This window comes from Bubalus kerabau, chromosome 1, assembly GCF_029407905.1.
Source record: "Bubalus kerabau isolate K-KA32 ecotype Philippines breed swamp buffalo chromosome 1, PCC_UOA_SB_1v2, whole genome shotgun sequence".
NCBI classification, from domain to species: Eukaryota; Metazoa; Chordata; class Mammalia; order Artiodactyla; family Bovidae; genus Bubalus; species Bubalus kerabau.
The window spans coordinates 139,092,173-139,112,395 of NC_073624.1; the positions used below are offsets into that span (position 1 = coordinate 139,092,173).

The window sequence follows — 20,223 nt, forward strand, 5'->3', positions numbered from 1 at the left end:
GGCTACCATGGCAGAGTTGAACAGTTAGGACACAGACCATGCGGCCTGAAAAATTGAAAATATTAACTGTTGGCCCTTGCCAGAAAAAGTTTGCTTTTCTGAAACTGATGACTAATATATTGAGAGGAGTATTAGGAAGAAATCAAAAAGTGTGATTGAGAGAATGCAAAAGAGGAACCAGGGGCGATATTTACACAGGATTCACTGACCGCGGAAAGGCTGTGAGTTTTACTCTAAGTACATTGTAAAGCCTTGGGAAGTTTTTATTTTATTGTTGTATTTGTACTAGTTTGAGGGTGTATGTGTATTATTTAGAAGAGGTGGCTACTTTTATTTGAAATACAGCAACTGGGCAAATGAGTACATGACATGCAACATACATTTGAACAGACTGTTATAAAATAAATACCACAGAGGTTAAGAAATAGAACATCAGCACACCAGAAGCCACCGCCCACATTCTTATCCCATCACAGCCTCCTCCTGCCTCCTCCTGGTGTTATTATAGCTCTCTTTACATTATTTTCCTGGTTTTTTGTAGCCTCACTCTCTAATTTTATAATCCCAGCTTAGTGCTACCTGGCTGTGAAGAATTCTATTGTCTTTGCATAAGCTACAACTTAGCAACTAAAATCCTAGGTTTATACCCTACAGAAATGTACATATATGTATATGTATCAGGAAACATACATAAGATTTATAGCAGCTTTGTTTGCAACAGCCCCACACTGGAGACAACCCATGCTTTCATCCACAGGAGAATGGATAACTGAATTATGATCCAGGCATATGAAATAATATATAGAAACGAAAACAAATGAACTACAATTATATACAACAATATCAATGAATCTTTAAAACCTAGCTATGAGCTTCAGAGATCAAACCAGTCAATCCTAAAGGAAATCAACCCTGAATATTCATTGGAAGGACTTATGTTGAAGCTCCAATACTTTGGCCACCTGATGTGAAGAGCTGACTCACTGGAAAAGACCCTGATGCTGGGAAAGGTTGAGGGCAGGAGGAGAAGGGGGTGACAGAGGATGAGATAGTTGGATGGCATCACTGACTCAATGGACATGAGTGTGAACAAACTCCAGGAGACAGTGAAGGATAGGGAAGCCATGGGGTCACAAAGAGTTGCACACAACTTAGCGACTGAACAACTAATGAGCTTTGGAGGGTTTGAAGCTGGGGAATGGAATAACACGATCCAATTCACATTTTAAAACATTGCTGAGGATGCTGTATAGAAAACTGAGTCTATGGGGAAAGTGCAGAAGTGGAGACCTGCAAGGAGGCTTCTGCAATATTCCATGGGTGGCATGTCAGCGGGTGGATTAGAGTGGTGGCGGGGGGAAGTGGAGGGATGCGGGATGTACTCTGGAAGCAGAATGGATAGATTCACTGATGGACTGGATGTAAGTGTAAGAAAGGGAGATTGCACAGAACCACAGGTTTTAGCTAGGGTGATGGAGCTGTTTACTGACCTGGAGAAGGGTGGGAAGAAACACTGTTTGCAGGGTATGTTTAGGGCAGGCTGAGACATCTGTGAGATTCTGAATAGACACATCAAGTACATGTAGAGTAAGTGGTCAGTGTGGATGAAGATCGCTGCTGCTGCTGCTAAGTCGCTTCAGTCGTGTCTGACTCTGTGCGACCCCAGAGATGGCAGCCAATCAGGCTTCCCCATCCCTGGGATTCTCCAGGCAAGAACACTGGAGTGGGTTACCATTTCCTTCTCCAATGCATGAAAGTGAAAAGTAAAAGTGAAGTCGCTCAGTCGTGTCTGACCCTCGGCAACCCCATGGAATGCAGCCTACCAGGCTCCTCTGTCCATGAGATTTTCCAGGCAAGAGTACTGGAGTGGGATGCCATTGCCTTCTCCGATGAAGATCACTAAACAATTCCAATTCCAAAGACAGGCTACCAAAGACAGAATGGACTCTGTTTGAGAATCAAGACTTCTGTCTCAGCCCATAAGTCTTTTCCTTTAGCTGGAAATTCTTTTCAATTCATGAACTATTCTTTGAGCTGTAGGTACCTCTTAGGAGAGTCATTATAAAGATGTTTACTGATTCACTATGTAGCCTAGGGCTGTCTCAGTGAGAAGGGGTATAATGGCTGGAACAGGGAGCACAGGAGGCAAATTTTCTTCATCTTGCCTGTTCTCAGAAACTTATATGCAACTATCCTTTCCTTGAGTCTCCTCCGTTTGGTTGCAGCTGTGCAAACACATACTGAAGAGCTTTTTTGTTCCAGGCCCTGTACTAGGTTCTAGGGAGACAACAGAGACTAAGATTAGGTCCTGTGTCTGGTATTTCATTTTGACTTTATTGCTGAGCATGCTTGTTAAGTCACTTGAGGTGTGTCTGACTCTTTGCAACTCTATTGACCATAGTCTGCCAGGCTCCTCTGTCCCTGGGATTTTCTAGGCAAGAATACTGGAGTGGGTTGCCATGCCAGAGTAGCATTAAATTATGTACTATCTGTTTGAAAGGTCAGTTGTAAGCAGAGAAATATCAGGCAAGAAGTTAGATGTTATGATTTTACAGGTATTTATAAAATGGTAAGATTTCATGTGAAGGGCAGTCTCTGCATAGCAACCAGGACTCCCTTGGACCACCTGGAGGCAAACTAATCTTCAAGGCTTCTTTCCAGGTCTGTAAAGCTAAAAACATGAGAGTTTGATGTATTTATTAGGATGACTAGGAGATCAGGATAGTCCAAAGCACTTGGTGAGAAGAGGGGCTGTAAGGCATCTCCCCCAATATCTGGCTTTGTGTTTCCCAAAATAATTTCTCCAACTTTTTTGAGTTTCAGATTGTGCCAAATGAAATTCTACTTTTTCTCCCCTGATTAAAAATACTTGGATGTGTTTGCTAAAACTACTTGCTTGGAGCTCTTACAATCCATTCTACATTATGTTTATAGCTATTTTACGTGAATGTGAATCTTGGTCTTTTGCCAAGATGATCAGAGGACTATCTCTTGTAGTTTCATTGGATCTTTAAAAAAGAATGATTATTACTTTGTGACAATTTTCAACTTGTTCCTTTTCCTAAGCACACATTTTTTTGAAGCTCAAAAAAAATTCAATTTTGGGTTCTAATGTAAGAACACAGCTCATGTTACTGTAGTTATGAAAGAGATGACCTAATGCCACACTGTCAGACGTGTCTCCTTGTCCCACTCTGCCACTAACGTGGTTGGGCAAGTCACACAACATTTATTTGGGCTTTATTTCTCATCAGTATAATGAAGAGCCTGGGCTATAGAATACTGATCTCCTGTTTTAGTTCTTTGAAATTTGTGGTTTGCTTCCATTAGGCACTGATTTTGATGCAAAAGTGAGCAGATTACGACTCTCTCAGATTATCAGATGAAACATCAGTGCTTTATTATATCTCAAAGCTACACCTATCTGACAATTATTTTTATTTTTTTAGAATTTTAAAAATGTTTTTATAAATAACATATCCAAAGATTTTGACCCATCACACAAAGAAAGAATCTCATTCTTCCAAAAAAAAAAAAATATATATATATATATAATATATATATATACACACACACACAGATTTTTATGAGTTTACATTCTGAGAGGCTCAAGCCTGATATCAAGCCTTTAGATTTCTACTGCTTCAATTCCAAAGGACCAGTTGATAGCAGTTTTAGTACACCAAACTTTTTTCCTGGGTCAGACAGATTTATTCTGCTTCATGAATCCCTTCTTTGCTCCTTGAGGGATCTGGAATCTGGTTTCCAGATTTTGGGATTTCCTTTAATAGGAAACTTCATAAAAACCTGGTAGGCTGTGGTATTCCTATCTGACAGTTATTTCTAAGTGTACTTAGACTCTTAGCATTTTCTTTTAATATTTTAGTATCTACATTTGATCCTGAAAGAGCTTCTGCAGTCTTATCTGAATTGGAACTAACTGGGGATTAAATAATTCTTTCGAGCAAGAGTTGCCTCACCCAGTTGTCTCAGAAACCTGTTCAGTGGAGTCCTATTTCACAGAGCTGCCTTTTGGGGTTTTACTTTCCATGGCTCCATTCCAGTTCTCATTATGTCCCATCTGCAGTTCTTTAGATTTATTGCTATAACCCAACCCACTAGAATTTTGCAAGCTAAAATAACATGATTATACATTCTTAAAAATTGACAAATACATTTTCTAGGAATTTGCAATGTAAAATCACTGTTGAATCAAAGCCCATGGCGACTCTTGGGAGCAGGACTCAAACTAGAAGACAACTTGAATCTTAATCTCAATTTTCTTCTTTTATTCCTCTCTCTCCTTTCCTTTCCTTCTTTCCCTTCTCTTTCTTCCCTCCCTCTCTCTTCTTTCTTTTTAATGACAAACCGAATTGCAAAACCTAAAACTCTAAGTGGTACTAGAATCAACATTAATTTTGCATGTATATTAATTTTATATGCATGTAACATATTTTGGGGGCTCCAAAATCACTGCAGATGGTGACTGCAGCCATGAAATTAAAAGACGCTTACTCCTTGGAAGGAAAGTTATGACCAACCTAGATAGCATATTCTAAAGCAGAGATATTACTTTGCCAACAAAGGTTCGTCTAGTCAAGGCTATGGTTTTTCCTGTGGTCATGTATGGACGTGAGAGTTGGACTGTGAAGAAGGCTGAGCGCTGAAGAATTGATGCTTTTGAACTGTGGTGTTGGAGAAGACTCTTGAGAGTCCCTTGGACTGCAAGGAGATCCAACCAGTCCATTCTGAAGGAGATCAGCCCTGGGATTTCTTTGGAAGGAATGATGTTAAAGCTGAAACTCCAGTACTTTGGCCACCTCATGCGAAGAGTTGACTCATTGGAAAAGACTCTGACGCTGGGAGGGATTGGGGGCAAGAGGAGAAGGGGACGACAGAGGATGAGATGGCTGGATGGCATCACTGACTCGATGGAAATGAGTCTGGGTGAACTCCAGGAGTTGGTGATGGACAGGGAGGCCTGGTGTGCTATGATTCATGGGGTCGCAAAGAGTTGGACACGACTGAGCGACTGAACTGAACTGAACTGAACATATTTTCTGGGAAAGAAAAAAGTAGAGCATTAAGATGTCTGTGAATCAGTCTGGCCCTCCAAGTAGGTCTACTTACCCCTTACCCATATAACACGTGGACTTATCGCCTGCCTTAAACATGTTGCTTTATCTCTGCTGTGCTGACACGTCAACCTTTGTTCTTACTCTGTAACTTGGCTCCATTGTTTCCTTAGGCCATTCACTGATAACATTTAGCCTTGTTTTTCTGAAAAATTTTTTTGAGAAATTAATCAACATTACTTTTTTTTTTTTTTTTAACTTAGACTCATTTCTCATCATGGGCCAAGGAAAGAGGACAAAGAGAAAGCAAAAATTAAAAAGAAAGGGGGAGAAAAAGAGAGTACTTTTGGCACTGTTCCCTTAATATTCACTTGATTTTTATAATTTAGATCATAATTATATTTTCCCATGTTACAAACTCATTCTTCTTGAGAAAAACTGACAGCATATTTTGCTTATTATTTTTATTTGCTTTTCAAAGCTGTTGCTATTCTTAGCACCTGGGATACCTGAAGATCTTACTAATTCTCACGTAGGGAGATTCACGATATGCTGTGGTTTCATGGAAATAAACATTTGTTTCCATTCAGAAGGGCTTAATGAAACCAGCAGCACCAAATCAGACTACAGTGGCAAAGCTCTGGCAAATCTACCAGACAAATGAGTCAGATGTAAATACTATCATTGCAGTTGTAGGGCTCCTTTTCGAATTAAACTTTCAAAATGATTTGTTGTAGGATTTGGAGTAAAATAGAAATGCCAGCACATGCAGCAGAGAATGATCCAAGTATGTGAAAAAGGGCTAATGTGGTTTACTGGACCTCATGAAGGCAAAATTTAGGGACATTAGCTGACAGTAACATTAATAGGACTCAATTAAGTATAGATTATGACCTCAACAGTATTTTTATCTTCAATTATAGGTTTTTAGTATCTTCTATGGACAACACAAGAGCCCTGATAGACTCTGCTTTGATCAGACTGCACCTCGAATATGGTGTTCAGTTCTGGGCACCTCAGCTGGAGATGGATACCAACACACTGAAATGTACATAGGAGAGTGACCATGATGGTCAGAGAACAGAGGCGGGAAGTGCCAATAATATGACTGAAGGAAAAAACATGGACACGAAACATGAAAAGTGTTTTTAAATATCAGAAGGATTTTACAGGAATGAGGCAGCGTTTGTTCTAAATAGTGCAAAACTGATCAGAGCCTGAGTCACTGAGTTAAAGCCTGAATCAGTGACAAAGTGCTCCATAAAATGAAGAATTTTTAAAGCCGGAGTTGTTCACAGGAATAGTCAGACTGAGAACTGGGAAATCACATGCAGGCACCTGGGAAAAGGATCTCCTAACAGAGGTAATTCCAGCACTAGGTGATGGTTTCTCAGATTGAATGACCTTTAACCAACCCCCTTTCAACATTAAATTCTACGCATTATGAAGTCAAGAGCCATTTGCTTCCAGCAGCCCCTGGACACATGCAAGGGCTGAAAGATGGATAAAATGAAAATGAAAATTTGCTTGTTCAAGTTCCCAAGCTGATATAAATCTAGAAGAAATAATTCTCATTTTTAGTTAAACAGCTAAGTGAATTATCTTTAAGAGATGCAAAATTTCTTTTTTTTTTTTTTGGAAATTAAGGTTTTCCACATGTATAAGGTTGTTATATAGTCCATTCAAACTTGGCCTCTCATCAGTGCAGCTCTTTGGGGATATTCTGTTGGAAATTAGCACATTTTTAGGTCTTTGATTGTCATATTATATTTCATAACAATTTTGTTCGCAAATGTACTTTTTACGTCCCATTTTGTGTGTGTATGCATCTCTGTGAGACCATCATTTTTCTTTTTGCTTCTGCACATGAGAAATTACTGACAATGCTGCAAAAGAAAGCATTGAAATATAATATGACAGTAAGGCATATTATTCATAGAGTCCTAAAGATGATACAAATATTACCCATTGGGGGATTAACAGAAGTAAATATATAGTTGATGGTTTACAGAAAAAGAAAAATGATGAGTAGATGCCTTTAACATTTATCAAAACAACATTTACAAACAATTAGACAGGTACTTTCAAGTCCCTAAACTCTCAAGACATTAGCATTCCTAGGAGGGCAGGCACGCACACTAGGAAGCCCCTGGTCACCAAAAAAGCTAACATGACTTTGGATCAGGTAGGCTTTCCCACTACTTCGGTTTCCAATGAAAACTGGACAAACCAAAGAAGGAACCAATAATTCCAATAAAGGTAACCTAGAGGCAAACAAAGAGTAGCTGCGCTAAGACTGATCCAAAAGGAAGAAACAACATGAGAGATGACAAATGGAGAAGCAAAAAGACAGAACGTTGTTTGGGAGAGTCAATGATGCAGGAAAGAAACATAAATGTATATTCTACTCTAAGCAAACATTTCAGTAAAATGCCAACATCTGCCATCTTTATATCTATTCACTGTAAACATGTCAGTTTTTCAATGAACAATAAAGACATAATTTCATTAATGTATCTACATACCATGACCTGCTTAAATGCACTAACTTTTAAGCGAGGCAGGAAAACTAAAAGGTTCTTTTAAGCACATGAAGAATAGGTATAATCATCTATATTTTGTCTCTTTCATGAAGCCAAGATTGAAAATTTATATTTTGAAAGTAAGTTTTTTCAGGTTGGCTTTTCATTATGAGTTCAGGATCAAAAGTGGCTTTCACTGCAAAGCTTAGAGGACATCCTAGATTCGGCATTTAAGCTCTTCCTCATAAACCTTCACTTACTTGTGAAAAAAAATTTTAGATATAAAGAGATTTTCTTTTCTAGATTTTCAAATGTAAGCATTCAAAATATCACGTTTCTACTTAATAGCAACAGATAGAAAGAAAGTAATCCCGATAAGTAGCGACACTTGCATTTTCAAGCTGGAAAACGGGCTCAAGGGGAGGGCACTCGAAGAGGCCAAAAGAAGACAGTGATATCAAATACATGTTGCTTAAATGATACGTTACTTAATAGTCACAAGATAAAATGAAAAGTTAGTAACTCAGGGAAGGGTTATATTTCAAAGATAAGAAGTGGAAGATAAAGCTGGTAGTTAAATTTTATCACAATAAAAATTCACAAATACCTTCTTCAACATCTGAGATATATTCGCCATCACTGAGCATTTCAGGGGCGTTGGCTTTACGAACTGCATGATTTAAGTGAACAATGTAAGTGTGAAAAATGCATACTGTTGATACTACAATAAAACATATTAACGCTTCTAAAAATATTTTTGCAATGAATTTCCTTCAGGAAACAAATACACAGTCAGTCTTTGTTGCTACAAACTCAAAGGAGGTTTTCATACCTTCATCATCAGACATATCAAGAACTTCGTTCATAGTTTCTGGAACATTCATTTTGTGCTTCTCTATGACAGTCTAGTAACAAAAAAAAGCAGTCACTTTAGTATGAGTAAACAGCACATTTTACTGAGACTATTCGTTTCTTCCAAATTAATCTATAGGTTTACTGTGGGATTTATGTGTGGGATTGATGAATACCCTGAAGCTCCTGCATACAAAATAACATCAAAAATATCCCTTAGTAGCACTGAGGTCCTCATTATACACATGGCAGAGAATGAATGCAAGGTGAAAGAATTCTAGTGGCAAAGCACATCAGCTTAAAAGATTTAGGTCCTGAATAGTTTTTTCAAAGGAAACGAGAAAGACACTGCCTCTCTTAGTTTATTGCTACACTTTTTCATGGTCTGATGAACCTGCCACCCCACCCCTTTTAAAAGTCATAGCTGAAGATAAACCAGATGAAAGGCAAGAAATATGTCTTTGTTGCTTGTGCCAAGCCAGCCACTTCTTTTGTTTTGCCTCCTATGTGTATGTTTTAATTTCTAAAATAAAATATTAAGATTTTAATACATAACTTTTACAACTATGTGTTTGCAGAAAGTATTTTAGAGACAATGCATTTGCAGAATAATTTGAGCATCTACAAAATCTTAAAAATGGTATATTACAGAGCAAAGGCTTTACTGGATTTTTACTTGCTCTTTGATAACTTTTACCTAGATAGATTGTTTCTATCCAAAGGACACTGACAGTATTACTTGTTTGAAAATATGAATGACTTAATATGTTTTAGTTTTAAAATGAGTCCTCTTTTAATCTGAGCAAATGAAAGACCAGTAGTACAAGTCATGTTGAAATAAAGCATTACTTGGTATTTTTTCCAGCATGTAATACTGTAATTGAACATTTAAAAAAATGAGTATTTTGTGTTAGAACAGTTTTAGATTTACACAAAAATTGTAAGGATAGTAGAGTTTTCACCCCATTTCCCTTATTATTAGCATATATTAGCATGGTATTTTTGTTGCAATTAATGAGTCAATATTGATTTATTATTGTTAAAGTCTATATTTTATTCCGATTTCCTTAGTTTTTGCCAAATATCCTTTTACTGATCTAGCATCTCATCCAGGACACCATGTTCCCTTTAGCTGTCAATCTACTTAGGCTCCTAGAGCTGGACAGTTTCTCAGACTTTCCATGTTTTTAATGACCTTGACAGTTTCAGGGTGAACTGCTCAGGGATTCTGCAGAATGTCCCTAAACTGAGATTTTCTCATGTTTTTCTCATTGATTAGACTGGGGTTATATGTTTTTGGGGAGGAGTATCACCATGGTAAAATGCCATTTTCATTATATTACCTGAAGGATATATACCATCAACATGGTTTACCAGTGGTGATGCCCTTGGTCATCAGGCTGTTGATTAGTTTTCTTCATCATAGAGTTACTCTACTTCCCTCACTCTCTGTACTGTTTTCTCTGGAGGGAAGTTACTATTCTCAGATATACTTCAGCAGTGGGGAATCATGTTCTACCTCCTTGATGGTGAAGCATTTTCAGCAATTATTTGGAATTCTTTTGACTAAGACATTTGTCTTTTCTTCTGTAGTTATTCATTTATCTGTATCAGTAAGAATGCATAGATACATGTTTTATACTTTGCACCTGTACCTCAATTCTCTTATATTTCTTTTGCTCAAATTGTTCCAGCTCTGGCCACTGAATCTTTCAATGGATTCCTGTGTCCCTTTAATATTAATACATCTCATCATTTTATACATGTGTATTTATTTATTTACTTATTTATATGGCAGTTGCTGGGGGGTGGGGGGGGTGGCGATCCTTTATGGCACAAGAGGTTCCAGGCTCAGCTTGTATATTTCCTGCCCCAGCTCTAGATTTTTTTGTCACTTCTCCAAGGAGGCCTGGTTTCCTTTATCAGAGAATGCTATTAGAAACCAACATCTGAGCGACTGAAGTGCTCTGATGGAAACTTTAAACAATGCAATTTAAATAGCTTAATTTGTATGTCTTGTATATCCAGTTCTAGTTACTCAGTTTCCTATTCAGCCATGACTGTAAAGTCATTAACTAAAATACCTTTCTCAGAATTTCCATATTAAACATGGCACTCCTATCAAAGATGTAGTCTTTTTTTTTTTTTTGTCCAAGCTGCACCACATATGAGGTCTTAGTTCTGTACCAGGGATAGAACCCGTGCTCCCCTGGCAGTGGAAGAGCAGAGTCTTGACCACTGGACCATCAGGGAAGTCCTGATGCAGTCTGATTTTTAAGGTTGCTGAAAAACTGATGTCTGCTTATGGGGACAGTGGCTGCTGGGGCTTCCACAGCTGACTGAACAAAGACCCGCCTGTGGTGGAGGCTGCTCTGTGTTTGCTTAGTTTAGGATCATAGACCCCCACCCTGAATTGTTACAGTCCTGTCTGAGCTGGATGTAACTGCAAAGGGAAGGCTGAGAAGGCGGTATCTCTGCTTGAAATAAAGCCTTGATACTGCAACACTGGACTCAATCTCAGGGACTTGTGTGGACTCTTACAGTCACTCTGAAAGCTTCATTTGGTGGAGACTCATTCACTTCACCAGGCCCTGTACCTCCTGTTAGCATGAGTCCTTTCTTTTCTCTCTGGCAGAAAATCACCTACCAAGTCAGCTAATGATGTTGTGTGAGCAATGGTATGACTACCGTGCACATTCTTTCACTAGGAACTGAAACCCTGGAACACTTTTCTCTCAGTACGTTTCCTGAGGCTGTAACTTAACTGTCTTGGTCTGTAACTTTATCTTCTTCCTAAAGCTCTTTCGACATCAAAGAAACATTTTGAACTTTCTTAATGGGCTTTCCAGGTGGTGCTAGTGGTAAAGAACCTGCCTGTAATGCAGGAGACATAAAAAAAGATGCGGGTTCAATCCCTGGGTTAGGAAGATGCCCTGGAGGAGGAAATGGCAACCCACTCCAGTATTCTTCCCTGGAGAATCCCATGGACAGAGGAGTCTGGCGGGCAACAGTCCATGGGGTCACAAGAGACAGACACGATTGAAGCGACTTAGCACGGCACAGCAATGGATGAGAAAGTCACTGACATTTAATCAAGTAAGATTTATATTTTGAACCATTATACCATTTTCAGTCCTTTAACACTGAAATAGAAGTTTCATGTATTTATTGCAGGGGCTTCAAATCTTTTAAGCATGGTGACATCTAGCCATTGTTTAAATACCTGTGCTTCTCTCCTGACCCACTCTAGGGAGAGTTACATGGCATATCTATAAAATTAAGGTCAATAAAAGTTATTATTTAAACTCTTTTCTTGAGAATTTAAGAAGAGATTTTAAGATAATGAAATAGTAAGAGTTCTATGAAAGAATAGGTAGGAATTTATTCAAACTGTCTTGAAGTTAGAAACGTGCCCTGGTTGACAACCCTTGCTCTAGTTGACCAAAGCTGCTGTTTTCTCTTTAGAAAATTATAGAATTTCTCTCTTGTGATCATCAGGCTGAACTTTTAGTTTTTAAAACCAAGTAACTCAACAAGCAGGAAGCTATGGAGTTCCTTGAGCCATGTTTCATATGCAGCCCTGTGTATCCAGACTGAAGATGTGACCTCTGCCTACATGTGGAAGGTGGTCTTTGAGAAAAAGAAGCACAGCTGATAATTCCAAGTGTTGCAGAGCCCTACAACTGACATTTTATGGACTCAGTCTGGGGCCTGTGTGTTGAGTCATGGAGTTCAGAATAACTCAAATCAGCCTCTGATATGGTGCAACACCTGGTCTGGATCCCAAAGTTACCAAATCCTGAAAGAGTTCAAAGAAATCAGGTGAGGTTCAAAAGAGATGACCTATCCTAGAGGCTGGCAGCTTGTAAAAATATGTGATGCAATAAGGCCTCCTGGTGAAGATTTAAGTTTTAATGCAACACCCTATTGTTCTTCCTATTTAAGCTCCAACAGGTGAATGGAAGAGGACCCAGCCTGGTGGGAAAAATCAACTTGGATCCTATGGCTAATGTGTCTATAACAAAAATATTTTCACCATAACAACGATGACAATGGATACATTGTCATTTGTGAGTTAAAATATTTTAAAGAACCAACTTAGAGTTTTCATAGTTCTTACACTGCCAAAGAAAGGCTGTTAAAACATTTCTTCCTTCATCTCATTAAATATTTTTATATCAAATTTAACAAAGAAACACAGTGAGCTTTCTATGGAACTAAAAACTCTACAGCTTTTTGAAAGCTGTAACTTTTTTAAAAGGTCTTTTTAGTGTTTTCAATTTTTCTAAATATCAGAAATGAGAGTTTTGCTTTGCTGACTGCCATCAATGAGATAACAGCATCTGAAAACATGATACTTAGTCTCTGAGTGGAGGAACAAGGTTCTTCTCCTCACAGCCTGGGAAGATCTACAGTCCAAGAACTGGCTGGTAGGGCAAGGGGGTAACAGGGTCTGGCATCCATTACTCACAGTTGTGGTCACGGTCTCTTCGGTCACCACCTTCAGGGTGTCCACCACTGAGATGTAGCCAAGCCTCCGGGCAATGGCCAGGGCAGTGTTCCCGTTCTGGCAAGAGGGAAACGTGGACTAGGAATTACAAGTCATCCCACGGGTATCAGCGCCTGTGTGTTTGCACATGTTTCATCTGTACAAACATCGGGCGAGTGTCTCACTAGTCCTTGCCCACTGTCACACACAGAATGCTGTTTCATTAAAGACACACCTTGCACAAGAGCCACCCAACCTGTTTCTACTCATACAGTAGAGTCTGCGTTGCTATACATGGAATCTGAGAGGCTTTGTAATGTTCTCAGTAATCAAGGAAACAAACGTGCTTCTTACATACGTACTTCCTACTAGGCAGCAATGGGTTTGTAGTTTTTTAAGTGGGAAACACTAAACACATCTCTCTCTATGGACAGCTCACCACAATACAGTTATGGTTCTTTTCCCTTCATTCTACTGAATGCTCTGCTTATGCCTACTAACCAAAGTAAAAAAGCAACCTTGATGCACAATGAAAAATGTAAGAAGACATGAGCAGCCCAGCCCAGCTCCCCCCTTCCCCCAGCTGACCCTTTGCTCTTACCACAGTGAGTTCATTGGGGGAGGCATTGTTTTGAAGCAACACATTGATTATATGGGTGTGTCCCTGTTGAGCTGCTTGGTGTAATGGTGTATACCCATTCTGTAGAAGGAAGATGGAAGAAAAGACTCTTAACTCCCTTCCATACAAGAATCAAGAGCAATAACTTGGTAGATACAAAGGAGAAAGGAGTTTACCTTAGTTTTGGCATTTACTTTTGCAGAATGCTGGAGCAGGAAGTTAACAATCTTGATGTTTCCATAGTGGCAGCCTACATGTAGCGGTGTGTATCCCATCTGTAATTTTATATATATATATATATATTTTTTTTTTTTTTTTAAAGAAACATCGTTAGTATACTTTCAGTAACGGATATCCTAAATAGAAGCAAAAATGTTATTCAACCTTTCTTAAGGAGGCAGCGTTTTTTTCCCCCTGTATAAAAACAAGTGTCCTTGACAATTCTCAGAGCTAGTCTAAGGTATAAATAACAATACCACCTCACATGTAAATAGTTATTAAATGTCCCCAAGTGCTCTCTCTAGCATTAGCTCATCTTATTCTCATAACAACTTTTCAAGATAGGACAAAAAGATGGAGCAACAGACAGCTTAGACAGATGTATCTGGTGGCTTCTTGTAAAGGGTCAGAAGAGTGCTCAATGGACAGACTTGGACTAGCATTTATTCAATACTCTACTCTCTAGAAGCATAAAAACAAGGTAGAAAAATAATTAACTGGCTAAATGATCATGAAGGCAGTAAATGAGGATCAGAATGCATGACAGAGCTAGGAAGGACAGAAATACAGAAGCAGGAGAAGCTAGTGTGAGTGAGTTCAGGAGATCTGAGATGTATGAATTTGATCTAGGAATAGGTGCTCTAGTTAAGACTCCTGTCTACACAGCTAGAGCCCCACAGCTTGAAAACCACTCATTAGACAAAGCAATGGATCGTTTCCATTGCTCCAAATTAATATCCACTGACCCCTGAGGGGCTATAAGTTCTATCTATTAAAAAACATGGGCCTCCATGGTGGCTCAGTGGTAAAGAATCCACCTGCCAATGCAGGAGACAGGGGTTCGATACCTGAGCCAGGAAGACCCCACCTGACACAGAGCAACTAAGCCCGAGTGTCACAACTACTGAGCCTGTGCTCTAGAGCCAGTGAGCTACAGCTACTGAGCCCATGTGCCACGACTACTGAAGCCCGTGTGCCCTAGAGCACGCGCTCTGCAATGAGAGAAGCCGCTGCAATGAGAAGCCCATGCACCGCAACTAGAGAGTGGCCCCTGCTTGTCACAACTAGAGAAAAGCCCAGGCAACAACAAAGACTCAGTACAGCCCAAAATAAGTGAATAAATAATTATTTAAAAAATGTATCAGGTGTGTATACATGTGTATGTATCTATACACACACACACACACACATATATATATATATATTCTAGATATTTTAAATTAAGGATATTCCAGGTATTTTTTCTTGGTGATCATATTGTAACAGACTCCACCACACAATTTCAGTGTCTTTAACCAATCCCTGTTTACAATGAAACTGGCAGCACCAGATCACTGAAAGGGAGAGCATGGACCTTTTATAACATTTCTAAATAGGCAAGTGTCAGGGGTCCATATTTTTAAGGGTCTGCATCTCATACGTGATAGCATTAATGCATCTTTATGGTGACTCTGTGCTACAGACTGAAATGTCTGTATCCCCCAAAATTTGTATGCTGAAATCCTAATCCCAGAGGAATGGTATTTAGAAATGGGGCCTTTGGGTGGTAATTAGGTCATGAGGGTGGAGCCTTCATGAATGGGATTAGTGCCCTTATAAGAAGAGACAGGAGAGATTTTGTCTCTTCTCTTCGCTCTCTGCCATCTAAGGATACAATAAGAAGATGGCTACCTGCTACCAGCATCTGGATCTTGTACTTCTCAACCTCCAGAACTCTGAGAAATCAAAGTTCATCCAAGCTATTGTACTCTTGTTATAGCAACTCAAATTGACTAAGACACTCCAGCAAATGGGTAAATTTGAATTGAAAAAGGGGTGCCCAGAACACAGCTGACTGTGGAAGGTAAAGAAACCCCTCAAAGTAGGCGCTGCCCTAAAGAGCTGACTCTGGTTAGCTTCTGTTCCATGAACTGAACTGTGAGTGCAGCCACACTAATCAGACCGTGATGATAAGCTCACCATAACTACAAATAGATGAGCCTGACTTACAACCCCTAAAGCCGCTTCATGTGTGACGATCTCACTTTGAAGACCGGAATCCACCTGCCTGCTCTGCGGGGTTCTTTCCGGGTACTGAGGAACTCGGGTTGCTGCATTAAGAGTCAGAATGCCGCTTGGGGAGGGAGGTCTTCTCCTACCAGCTCTCAGTACAATTCGCTTGAGTGATTGAAGTAACATTCCCAGCGTGAGTAACAGATGACTGTTTCCAAGCCAAAAATTACAGAAAATATTTCAAACTTTTAAATGCTTAAAGGAATGCTTCAAGTTTTCAGTCAACATGCCTAAGCTATGATGCAACAGTTTCCAATGGCTATTTTGCTATTGGATTGATCACATTTTTAAAAGATATTGGATCATTCTAAGTATCTTAACGGACAGTTTCTCTCCCGTGTTCACTCTGCTATAATATACTGATCTGCTTCTGTTCCACAAACACTATTTTGTTAAAAATATGAGTGCATGGCCAGGAAGATTCAGTTTGCATCCAGAGAAACCAGACTGAGGCTCCTCCATTCACTGAGGGTCACAAAATTCCCACGTTAAGTGGCACCTGGCACAAATATGCCCAGAAAAATGTGATTTGGGCAATTCCTTTCAACTAGTGGCAATATGTTTTGCAAAGGGCAACTCTTCCTTTTTTTTGAATAACGAAGAAACAGTCTCAGTTCAGATAACTGAGCAGTCTTTGCTTCCTTTTTTCACTGTTGCCTATATATTCCATCATTACAAGCCAAAGGGACTCATCTCCTTGAGGCAATATTGAAAGGTTGTATTTGTGTAGGAAGGGCAAACAGGCACAGATGGAATATTCAGGCTGGTTTTCTCATCCGTGGTGCCTGAGCATGAGATCTTACTAAGCAGTGGTTAGGGGCCTTCCTGTGCAACAACATTTGAGAAAGAGGGGGCAGGAAATCCACAGTGTTTTCTCACCCCCTCAACACTGTGTTCTCTTGGAGTTCATCTTTGGCCTTCCTTGCACTTCCTCAGTGAACACACCCACTTACAACTACAATTGCTTCCGTATGTTTTGGGGTGGTCTAAATAAAATGCTTCCAGAGATTATCCTTTTAAAAAGCAAAAGAAGTGGCTTCATTTTAGTTCAACAGCACTGAACATGTAAGCCCTGTGGCCAGCAGCACAATTTCGTCTGAAATGATCTGATGAACTTCAAATACAAAGTGAAGGGGAGGCTTGGTGGGTCAGAGGGCCAGTGGGAAGCCTGCCCAGGTGGTTACCAGGATGTTCCGGTCTTTCCCCCACAACAGAGAAAAGCTCTTGATAATTTAATTATTATTATTTTAAAACTGAAGCCAGTGCATCAATCAGTACTACACATTTTAACTAACTGTATGCTGGTTGGGGATGTCATCTTTACCAGGAAGAGTTTGGAAGTTCATGGAGTGTAATCAGCTCCTTATTTACAAGGTTAAGAAATTAGTCCAAACAACCCATCTCTCTGCGTTCCTGCCCTTCTCAACTATGGGACAATCACCGCCTCCCTTCTTTTTGGTGCTGTGATCTTTGCTGAGAAGAAAAAAAACAAGGCATTTTTTCCAAGAGGCTGAGAGATGCTTTCTGGGCTTTTGTTTGTTTGTTTCCGCTGTACTCTGAGGCATGCAGGATCTTAGTTCCCTGAGCAGGGATCGAACCTGTGCCTCCTGCATCAGAAGTGCGGGGTCTTCACCGGACCACCAGGGAAGTCCCAAGAGATGCGTTCTGAAGTGCACCACTTGTAAAGAGCAGGAAAAGGTACATGCTTCCAAAATATTATATTGAGTACAACAATGATTACTGGCTGACCTGAGTGGGCTGGGTTAGAGGGAAACCCTAGTAGAGACCTGAGACTCTTAAACCATGGGATCACTTGTGCAAATCAGCAGCAGAAGGATCACGGTACCATCTCTCCTCCTGCCAATCCACCCTTGAGAATCACTGCTTTAACCCCTGACTGAGTGTTGGTGTCTAGGTAGGATGTGTTGGGACAAAAAAGTATTGAGAAACAGAACTCTATTACTGCCTTCTAGAAGTTTTAACTTATAAAGGGATAGGGAGTCAAATAAAATGGCTTAAGTCTGTGTGTATATGTGCATACTCAGCAGCTTAGTTGTGTCCAACTCTGTGACCCCATGGACTGTAGCCCGGCAGACTCCCCTGTCCGTGGGATTGTCCATGGACTGGGTTGCCCTTTCCTCCTCCAGGGGATCTTCACAGCACTGTTCTCCTGAGTCTCCTGCACTGGCAGGAGGGTATTTTATCACTGAGCCACCTGGGAAGCCATGTGTGTATGTGGATGTAAATAAAGCAACACAGGGTGAATCTACTTACTGTGAAGTTGTAAATTTCTAAAGTAAAGATATCTTTTCTGATGAAAGTATACAAGCAAAATAAAGAATATAAGCTAAATTCAGTCTGACTTTTTCAGATTTAAATGCTTATATTTTCATGAAAAGTAACAAGAAACCATCCAGTCACTGCTGTCGCCTTCATTGGTTTCTTTGTTAAATAATCAGTTATCTAGGAAGGGATTCCGGAGAAGGCAACGGCACCCCACTCCAGTACTCTTGCCTGGAAAATCCCATGGACGGAGGAGCCTGGTAGGCCGCAGTCCATGGTGTCGCTAAGAGTCGGACACGACTGAGCGACTTCCCTTTCACTTTTCACTTTCATGCATTGGAGAAGGAAATGGCAACCCACTCCAGTGTTCTTGCCTGGAGAATCCCAGGGATGGGGGAGCCTGGTGGGCTGCCGTCTGTGGGGTCGCACAGAGTCGGACACGACTGAAGTGACTGAGCAGTAGCAGTAGCAGGAAGGGATTCAGGGCTAAAGATAAGGGGGTTTTTTAGAATGACAAGTTTGGAAGGCAAACAGAGTGGAGAGAGAGCTGGGCAGTTAAGTTACCAAAGAGGCCAAGGAGCCATCAAGGGCACGAAGCATTCAGAAATTGGAGTGTGGGGAGCTGCCTAGGTCACATCTAGGACTACCTTGAGAAGAGATCAATACATTTGCTTTACTATTTTAACACATAATCTAAAAAGCATAAAGGACCTTGCCTGGTCATATCTCTTTTGGGCAACTTCTTTCCAATAGAACTAAATATAACTTGCAAAGATGTTCTAATACACATACTCTGTGTTTGCCTTAAGATTTCAATTCTTGGATAATGAGGCTCAATTTTCACTTTATATTTTAGTACATACAGTCTCTTAGTCACTAGACTTTGCATTTGTATGTAGCTGTATGTTTCTGTCCATTTTCTTAATCTTAACTATGTATGTTAAGTGAACATGGCAATTTTTCCTTGTATAGTTCCTATATTTTCTTGTGCTGATGCAGCTGTTGATTTTTCAACTTTGCTGTTAAATGCAATACTTTGTAAGTATGAACAGAATTACTGGAAGAAATATTGTAATAATTTTTTATCTTTTAGAAGGCACAGTCTAAATCAAAACCCTAAACTCAAGGCTGTAAGTATGAATTTAATTCATACATGAGATTTATTTAAATATAAGAGTAGGAAAACTGCACCTGTTGATCCCAAAGATAATATTCTACTTCTGAGAGAAATAATATCTCAACAAATGTTGCATGTATATGAATGGAATAAAATTCTATTGTTGGAGAAAGAAAAGGTGTGGGTGGAGAAGTCACAGCCATAGCGAGAACACAGTGCAAAGGGCGTCGTCTACTCAGGGCTGCTCCCTGTGCTTGTCCCATAAATCCAGACTGATCCTGACATCTGCAATACTTGTTTACCTGGCTAATTCCCAGTGATCCTTCTATATTATCAATATCTTCAATATCTGTTCACACACCTCAGAATCAATCTATATTATACCCCAAAATGTTCATATTCACAATACAATATTTAACAAGTATTCATGTTTGTGTCAAACATGTGACACTCAGAAAGAAGAGTTACATTTTGAAGTAGATAAAACAGGTTTGATATGAAGAGTAACAAAGTTAAGCACTGAAAAAAATGATCAGAGAAAGATTAATATCAAGTCCTATCTTTGATGATGACACAAAATATCCACCCATCTTCTATGAGTCTGAAATTGTGGCATTTTCTGAGATGAATGAGAAGTTTGTTTTTGAAAAGATAACTATTTTGGCTGAGAGAGATGGAGGGGTTGCTAGCAATCAGACACACCATAAAGAATTTAGCAAGTGAGTAGTAATTGAGTAAAACTTAATGTAACCTCATCCATAGACTATGCCTGAACAAAGTAAGAGGTCATCAGTTACTGACTGACACATTTTTCTAAATGCATTCTTAAACTCAGTCATAAAAACTAAGGTATAAGCTTTCACCCCTGACCTTGAAGGGTCGATATGCTGTGACAAAGGTCAATAAATAGTGTTAACACAGGCGGCATCAACATATAGCTACATATTCAGGCCCTGAAAGGTAGAAGTGCATGGGACACCACAACCAGTGACTTG

The 20,223-nt window shown here is 39.6% G+C and overlaps 1 protein-coding gene across 2 annotated transcripts in view; it reads right to left on the reverse strand.

Moving 5' to 3' along the window:
* ANK3 (ankyrin 3) overlaps positions 1-20,223 on the reverse strand; it is a 365,564-nt gene that overhangs the window by 128,017 nt on the left and 217,324 nt on the right. For both annotated transcript variants that reach the window (XM_055589804.1, XM_055589787.1), the window contains exons 19-23: positions 13,734-13,832; positions 13,540-13,638; positions 12,921-13,016; positions 8,430-8,502; positions 8,205-8,267 (exon numbers count right to left, since the gene is read on the reverse strand). In XM_055589804.1, the coding sequence (XP_055445779.1) occupies positions 8,205-8,267; positions 8,430-8,502; positions 12,921-13,016; positions 13,540-13,638; positions 13,734-13,832 (430 nt within the window). The remainder of the gene's footprint in view (positions 1-8,204; positions 8,268-8,429; positions 8,503-12,920; positions 13,017-13,539; positions 13,639-13,733; positions 13,833-20,223) is intronic.